Source organism: Vigna radiata, chromosome 11, assembly GCF_000741045.1.
Source record: "Vigna radiata var. radiata cultivar VC1973A chromosome 11, Vradiata_ver6, whole genome shotgun sequence".
Taxonomy (NCBI): Eukaryota; Viridiplantae; Streptophyta; class Magnoliopsida; order Fabales; family Fabaceae; genus Vigna; species Vigna radiata.
This window is the reverse complement of record NC_028361.1, coordinates 1,152,217-1,160,377: the sequence shown is the minus strand read 5'-3', so window position 1 is coordinate 1,160,377 and position 8,161 is coordinate 1,152,217. Positions and strand designations below refer to the sequence as shown.

General features: G+C 33.0%; 2 protein-coding genes across 2 annotated transcripts; one reads left to right on the top strand and one right to left on the bottom strand.

The window, feature by feature from the left end:
- Positions 1–457: 457 nt before the first annotated feature.
- On the top strand, positions 458–2,501 carry LOC106777478 (aspartic proteinase CDR1-like). The gene has a single exon (XM_014665055.2). The coding sequence runs from the start codon at positions 691–693 to the stop codon at positions 1,966–1,968; it is 1,278 nt and encodes a 425-aa protein (XP_014520541.1). The 5' UTR covers positions 458–690; the 3' UTR covers positions 1,969–2,501.
- Positions 2,502–2,767: 266 nt separating this feature from the next.
- LOC106777060 lies at positions 2,768–6,145 on the bottom strand. The gene is made up of 4 exons (XM_014664567.2): positions 5,864–6,145; positions 3,792–4,881; positions 3,059–3,610; positions 2,768–2,965 (listed from the first exon to the last, which is right to left on the bottom strand). Exons 2-4 carry the CDS (start codon positions 4,773–4,775, stop codon positions 2,864–2,866), a joined length of 1,638 nt encoding a protein of 545 aa, XP_014520053.1. The 5' UTR covers positions 4,776–4,881; positions 5,864–6,145; the 3' UTR covers positions 2,768–2,863.
- Between the last annotated feature and the right edge of the window lie 2,016 nt (positions 6,146–8,161).

Here is an 8,161-nt window from a genome sequence, read left to right as displayed (position 1 = left end):
TTTTAGATTGAAGTTTTGCATTTAGAAATAAAATTAGATTGCTATTTTTTCTATTATAAACTCTTGTTGTCAGTATCTTTAACAATGAAACTTATTATTTATAATACTTATAATGTTTTTAATATTGATGTATTTTATTTAATCATTTGTTTTTAAGAATCTTTAGTTTTTTGCTTTTTAAAGTTAAACATTTTACAATGAAGATGTTTAAAAAGAAAATATTATTTTGTAGTATTAATGTGAAATATTAATACTAAAATTGTTATAACGATTTTATTTTTTCATAGCTTCGCGAAGAAGTCATTCTAATCAATCCACAAAACTTACTCCTAGTAATATTTTTATACCTTGACAATTGAAAAATATTATTTAACGATTATAAATTTTTTACTTCTATTTGATATTATTTTTACTTATTTTTTATTTATTTATTTTTAAAAATATAAAAATTTTGCACATCTATAACTATTTTACTTTTATACCTTTGTATTAAATAAATGTAGAAATATATTATATCTGGCCAATTTTCATAATATCCTGAGTCCACCAAATATGTCAAAAAAAGTTACAAAAGTCACTCACATGTGGCTACTGTCTATTTCTTGTGACTAAGCCCCACCAACTTCCACACTCATATATGAAATGAATTCCTCTACTTATCACATGATATTGTCCCTTGCTTAAAACTTCATGGCCAACATTCTCTGCTGCTTTTTTGTACTGTATACATTCTTATGTCAAACATTAACAGGAGCTTACAACTCCGGGTTCAGTGTTCAACTAATCCGCCACAACTCACCAAATTCTCCCTCCTACAAATCAGATGAACTTCATATGCATAGACTTGGCTCATTTTACCAAGTTCCCAACAAATCATATGCCCCAAATGGTCCCTTCACTAGAGTCACATCCAACAATGGTGACTATCTCATGAAGCTCACATTGGGAACACCACCAGTGGATGTATATGGTTTGGTTGATACAGGCAGCGATCTCGTGTGGGCACAATGTACACCTTGCCAAGGTTGCTATAAGCAAAAAAGTCCAATGTTTGAACCTCTAAGATCCAAAACATACACCCCTGTTCCATGCAATTCAGAAGAGTGTAATTCACTCTTTGGTCATTCGTGCTCTCCTCAAAAACTGTGTGCATATAGTTATTCTTATGCTGATTCTTCAGTAACAAAAGGGGTGCTTGCAAGGGAAACTATAACATTCAGTTCCACCGATGAAGAATCAGTTGTTGTTGGAGACATTATATTTGGATGTGGACACAGTAACTCCGGAATTTTCAATGAAAACGACATGGGGATCATTGGTCTTGGTGGGGGACCTTTGTCACTTGTTTCACAAATTGGTAGCCTTTATGGAAGTAGAAGGTTTTCTCAGTGCCTGGTTCCTTTTCATGCAGACCCTCAGACTTCAGGTACTATTAGTTTTGGTGATGCCAGTGATGTTTCTGGTGAAGGAGTAGTCACAACTCCTTTGGTATATGAGGAAGGTCAATCCTCTTATCTGGTCACACTAGAAGGCATAAGCGTTGGAGACATATTTGTGCCCTTTAATTCTTCAGAAATGCTTGCCAAGGGAAATATAATGATTGATTCAGGTACACCAGCAACATATTTACCACAAGAACTTTATGACCGTCTGGTGGAGGAATTGAAGGTGCAGAGTAGTCTGTTACCCATTGATGATGACCCAGACTTGGACACACAACTTTGCTATAGAAGTGAGACAAACTTAGAAGGACCACCCTTGATAGCTCATTTTGAAGGGGCAGATGTGCCATTGATGTCAATACAAACCTTCATCGCACCAAAGGATGGAGTATTTTGCTTTGCAATGGCTAGCACTACTGACGGAGAATATATATTTGGCAATTTTGCTCAATCAAACATTCTGATTGGATTTGATTTAGATGAAAAGTTAGTTTCTTTTAAGCCAACTGATTGTGCTAATCAGTAGCCCATCATCTTCTTGTAAACATCTATCTATGATTTAAGGTTAGATCAAGAACATATTTGGAGATGTAACATCTTTAGTAGAATATTATTATGCGTGTAATATTGAATCTGCAATGTTTTCTCTGAATATTTCTTTTTTCTTTTTCCTTTCGTAAAAGTATAACCCCTCAGAAGAATAAGTTTAAAATATACTAAGCATACTGACGTAGTGGTCAAGCATTTGAACACATATTCCACCTAATTCATTTGCTTGGTTAGCCAAAGTATCAATATGAAACTTACTGGTCGAGGGAGTCTTTTATATGTGTGGCTTTCATACAAGCAAGCAAGAATGAGCAAACAAAATTCACTCTCCACATAATTACCCTTAATATTTTGATATATAAGGGATGATCAACATTAAAAATTTTAGTGATCACATATTTCAAAGAATCACGTACCTTTTTTTTGAGTAAATCCTAGTTATTCCAAAGTAATTTGATGGTATATACTTTTTGTTTTCATTTATCATGACAACAATAATTTCTACTTGCTTTTTTTTATATCTATGTATGTGTGTATATGGATTTATTAACATACATTCATTATATTTTAGAAAATGTATTTTAACAATGTTATAACTTCCATCTTAAAATACACTCAGTATCTACCTTGTTAAAAATACTATTTATATATAAGAATATATATATATATATATATATATATATATATATATATATATATATATATATATATATATATATATTGCGTACTGTTCGGAATCTTTTCCCTACCATATGTAAGTTCAAGTGTCTACTTAGTAAAAAAAAGTTCAAGAAATCTCAATTCATGGGATTAAAAATGCCGCATAGAATTAGCTATTAGCTGTGAAAGGCTAAATCATGTACAAACCATGATCAGTAGACAGAAGTAAAAGTTCCCTTCCCACACTCTCCAACTGAGATTTGGAGTATTTCTTTGCCAGCTTGGCTTTGCCGGCAACAGAGACGTCGTGGAACCTAAGACAAGAAAACAGTGGAATCAAGAAATGACATTAACATTGAAAACCGGTAATATCATCATATAGAATGCTTAAGTGCTATGTAACACACCAGATGCCAATTCTTGCTCAAAGGTTGCACAGCTACCTGGATCTCTCCCACATTGCGCATAGGAGGAAAGTGAGGAAAGCATAAAATTCTCTTTTTGAAATCATCTTTATCGCTACCCCGAACATATGAACCCCAAGAAGCATTACCCTCTCTTCTAGTATCTTTCAAGAAGAAAGAAGTAGAACCTTTACAAAGAGATTTGTACGGTTCCCTAGCATCAAAATCAAATTCATTCGCTTCATTATTACCATTCCAAGCAGAGTAAGTTCTCTCCGAGCGCTCCAGTTCACGGGGAGAAACAATGTTAGGCAGCACTTGAACAACATAACCAAGTGACACCGAAAATGTCAGATGTTGTGCATGATCGTAACATATGGAACGCTGCAAAAAGCTTTTGGGATTGGTTTTCATGGCTTTTGTAAAAAGTTTCAGGCTGTCTAAAGAGCTCAGGCCCGGATAAAAGGGATTTACAGCTTCAACATGATGAATTGACACAAATGGTGCTATTGGGTGAGACGATAGAAGACCATGAGCGTTGCCTTTTATATCCCACTGAAATAAATGAAAAATTAATACTGATCGCTTACGAATTCTAATGAAAAAAATGGCTGGTTGATACTTATACTGTACATTGGAGAATTTACCTTTCTCTTAGAATGGAAAGAAACTATAAATTAAAAGCAATAAAAGATGTGACCAAAATAAAATGGATTAAAATGGATTAACAGAATACCTGGTGAAAACCACGCTCCCATGTCAGTGGAATGCCAAGTTCAGAGATACAGGCATGCAGTCGATCATCACTACCATAAAGCTTTGGATACCTCTCAATGCATTCGTCAAGCATCTCAGAAAGTGCCTTTGCAAGTGGCTGACTTATAGCAATCCCACCACCACCAAAGGCCATTGAGTGACTGAAATAGGAATTTGCTGAATGGCTCTCCGAGGGGCTACCTATATAAATCATTTCAGAAGAATTGTACTTGCTGAGAACATCAACTAGGTTATTCACATTGAAGATGGTATCATCATCACAGAGGACAAACCAGCGCACATCAGAGAGACCGAGGTGAAAGCTCTCTTTGACAATGCGAGAAATCCGAAGGCCAGAAGGGTGACCAACGGGATTAGTGTAGCGGAAATATGAGATGTCTTCAGAAATCATGATAGGAGGCAATAAATCATCTCCAGGTTCTTCAAGCACCTGTTCATCTAACCACACATGGCCACGCATGTCATTAGGACGCCACCAAAGTTTGACATATTCCTTCCTTCGTTTCCAAAGTTGAGATGATCCTGCTATGCCAAAAACAATATGTTCAAGTGACAAGCCTTCCTGTTCAGCAATACTGCTACCATTATGAAGATGATCTTTCGTGGTTCCAAATTGGAGAGCAGGAGGGGGTGTAACTTTTGCATGGAAATGAGAAACACACTTCTTCCAATTGAAAAAGTGGGGTCTACTTTCCCGATCCTTTAAACTGTGAAAGCAACATGTAGTTGCATCAAAGAACACAAGGGAAAGCCAAGCAGTAGTAGATATGAGAAGCGCTGCAATGGCTATGGCCAAGGTTCCAATGCGGCTTTGGCGCCACTGACGGCTTCTGGGTGGACTGATAGGCAAAGGACATAAATGGGAATTCTTGTCAAAGTCATGATAAGATGATACAATGGTCTTCAATGTTTGAGTCATCATCACAATCATTCCAATTTGCATGTCTGGCTCTCACTAACAGGAGAGAGACATAGTGAAAAGGCAAAGAAAAACTACATAGAAGTACTTCAGCTCAGCAGCGCACGCCGAAACCAAAACTTGTAACACCCTACAAAAAGAGAAAATAAACAGGAAAATGTTCCAATCATTAAGAATCTATTTTTTTCTGTCAGAAATGGCAATTTTAGAAGTTTTTTCCAGAAAAAAAAAAATTACACCTCGAACCAAACATGTTACACCCTACAGAACATTGTTCATTGCGTAATTTAGGATTCATTTGTTTGGGTGGAAAATTATAATTTTTTAGAAGGTTTTCTAGGAAATGAAACCTTTTTTTCATTTCAATTCACCCTCGTCACCCCTCCCAAAAAAATATGTATAGATCAAATGTGCTTCCATTAACACAAGAATCCACGTCCACATCAGGCACAAAGAATGTAACCCCAAATAATTACTCTAGGCCGTTAATAAGACAGATGTAACTAGATGATCCTAAAGTTCAATTGTTACACGGATATGCCCATTAAGAAAAATTATTACATGGTATTGCACTATTTTAAAACAAGCTAAAAATATGGAAAGTAAGTGTTGAAACAGGCTTTGTAAGCAGATCCGGAGATCAAGCATAATAACATCACCGACTAGTTATACACTTACTGATGATTTTCATATAGAATAGCACGCGACCTAGTTAACTCGCCTCGAGCATCGCTTCGCAATCAAAAGGGTAAGGGCAAGGGGACAATCTATTTTGGGCTATGCTTACTCTTACTCCCTTAGTTTTCATGATCACGGTATTAATATTGCTGTTATTTTATACTATTCATGTATACTTTTTAGCTTAATACTTACGAACTGCCATCAACCTATTCCTAAGCAGTAAGCGAGTAGAGCATAATGAAGTTGCAGCAAGAGACAGAATCCCCAAGACAACATGGGGTTTTCACATTGGGGAATTTCTTCAAACAGGTAAGGAGCAGCAAAACAAGGACATAAAGTAAAAAAAAAGGTCAAAAATGCCAAAAAGTTTGTAAGTTACAATTTTTTTTCAAAGGAATTGCAGAGAGGGAATTGCAAAAGCGAGCCATTACCTCACTGAGAAACTGTGGAGTGTGGGGGTTCCTGTTCCTGCTCCTGGTGGGTTTCAGAAATGGTGAAAGTGCAGTTAAGTAACAATTTGATTTGCTACATTTTCATGCCTCATCTCTTCATCTTCCTGTGGTTTTAGAAACGGAGATCGGATTCAAAAGATGCAACCACCAAATAAATGCCAAAATGAATAATTGAAGTGTTATGCTCCAAAGTTTTTGAACTCTAAGCAAATGTCAAGCATAATCATCACCAACACCTTCACTTTAATTTGAAAATTTTCAAATACCTTTGCCTTCTGCATTTTATTCATGTGCATTGATGGCTAGGGATTATTTTTTTATTCAAATATATGATTTCTGTTATTTCAGTTTCACAGTTTTGTTTTTGCCATTCTTCACATATGCTTAAATTTGACTGATAATACCTTTTTTTCTACTGTTTTCATGTACAACTACATTATCAATTTTACCAGTTAATATAAAATATTTCATTATGTTATCTTTAGATTTTATGATTACTATTTTAATTCAAATAATTATTTCTAATAAAATTAGAAAAAATATTTACTCTTTTAATTAATATACATTTTAAATTTTAATAATATTAATTTTTTATTTTTATAATAAAAAAGTAGATACACTTATTCCAATATCAATATGTTTTCATTTATATATATGGGTTAAATATATTTTTTTGGCTTTAATCCTCACTCGAAACTTTAATTGTTTTTAGTCATTATAGTTTTGAAACTCTAAATATTAGTCCTTAAAATTTGATGACGTTATTTTTTGTTTGATGTGACAAACACATCTTATACCAGCTTTCTTTTTCACTCTCTGTTACTTTGGTTTTTTTCTTTTTATATGACTTGCTGGTAGTTATCATGGACACAACATCGACTTCCCCTTCATTGTTATCTTCGGGAAGTTGTTTCTTCTAGTTTTGGTAACTGAGTTTGAGAAATAGGCATTAAAGTAAAAAAACAACTGTTTTATGACTATTATTTAGTAATTTATAATTTGTTTAAGATGAGAATTAACTAACATGTGTTAGAATGGGGTAATAATTATTTTGAAGTATTTTACAAAGTTGTTTAAATATATTTTAAGGATTTAATATAGTGAAATTTTGAATTGTAAACTGTGTTAAAACGGTCACTTTAGAAGATACTGGTAAGATATTTCTGATTTGTTAAAGTCTTTGAATTAATCAAAAAGTGAGCTAGTATTACATTAGATACTAAATGATACACTATAATGTTCTACTCTTTTAGCGGGTAACGATAATATATGTCAATCTCAAGGGTGTTTCACCCTCTGTGTAGATAAAACACTCCAATCTTAAATGTCCAATATACCCTTTATAAGTTTCAGGCCCACAAGGTAGCGGGAATAATCAACCCGGCCCACAAAACAGAACAACTTCTTTTTATTTATATTAATAAATAATTTACATAAAAAAGACAAAAGTAAACTGAAAAACACTATCTACCTGACACGTGTGCAACGGTCCACCGGTCATAACGGTCATTGATTAAAGATACATAAGAAAACTAAAACAAAAACACATTACTATAAGGTCGGTGCTACCCCCAAGAAAGAATTAAAAATAATAAATTTTTTAATCAAACTTCATAATAAATTTCTATTTCATTATTTCTGTAAAAATAAAATGAAGAAAATAAAGAATAATAAGAACGTTCATAGAGACTGGTTTCAAATGGTTGATAATTGAGACACGTGGCATACCAGTGGGACCAAGGGCACATGAGTTGCAATGATCGATGATGCTACATGGTAAAATTAATGAATATTCAATTAATTTAGTTGTTTTCACTTAATTTTAATTTTTGTTAATTAAATAATGTAGTTTTAATATTTTCTCGTCATCTTTACAACTAATATAATATAACATTGTGGTTAAAATAAAACTATGAATAATTTTTATATTAAAGATATATTAGTGATTGAAAATATATAAATGTGATTAGACAAGATAATAATTTCATTATCGAATATATTTTTTATGAGATAAAAGAAAAGTCACGTCACTGGTTGTTAACATTATTTTTATGTTAATTATAAAATTTTATAGCTTTTAATACGTATAAAATAATAAATAAGATGATAACTAACTACGTTTATGACACCTATTAACAAAAAAATTAACTAAAAATAACTTAATCACAAAACAAAAAATTTTAGAATAAAACAATCTGATTAAGATACACTTACTTAAAACTTAATATTATTCTAAACTTTGAAAATTATATATATATATATATATATATATATATA

Coding starts and splice junctions, on each gene's coding strand:
- LOC106777060 (XM_014664567.2), bottom strand. CDS start 4,775: ATGCAAATTGGAATGATTGTGATGATGACTCAAACATTGAAGACCATT. Junction 3,611..3,791: donor GGGAGCGTGGTTTTCACCAG/GTATTCTGTTAA, acceptor CATTTATTTCAG/TGGGATATAAAAGGCAACGC. Junction 2,966..3,058: donor TGAGCAAGAATTGGCATCTG/GTGTGTTACATA, acceptor TTCTTGTCTTAG/GTTCCACGACGTCTCTGTTG.
- LOC106777478 (XM_014665055.2), top strand. CDS start 691: ATGGCCAACATTCTCTGCTGCTTTTTTGTACTGTATACATTCTTATGT.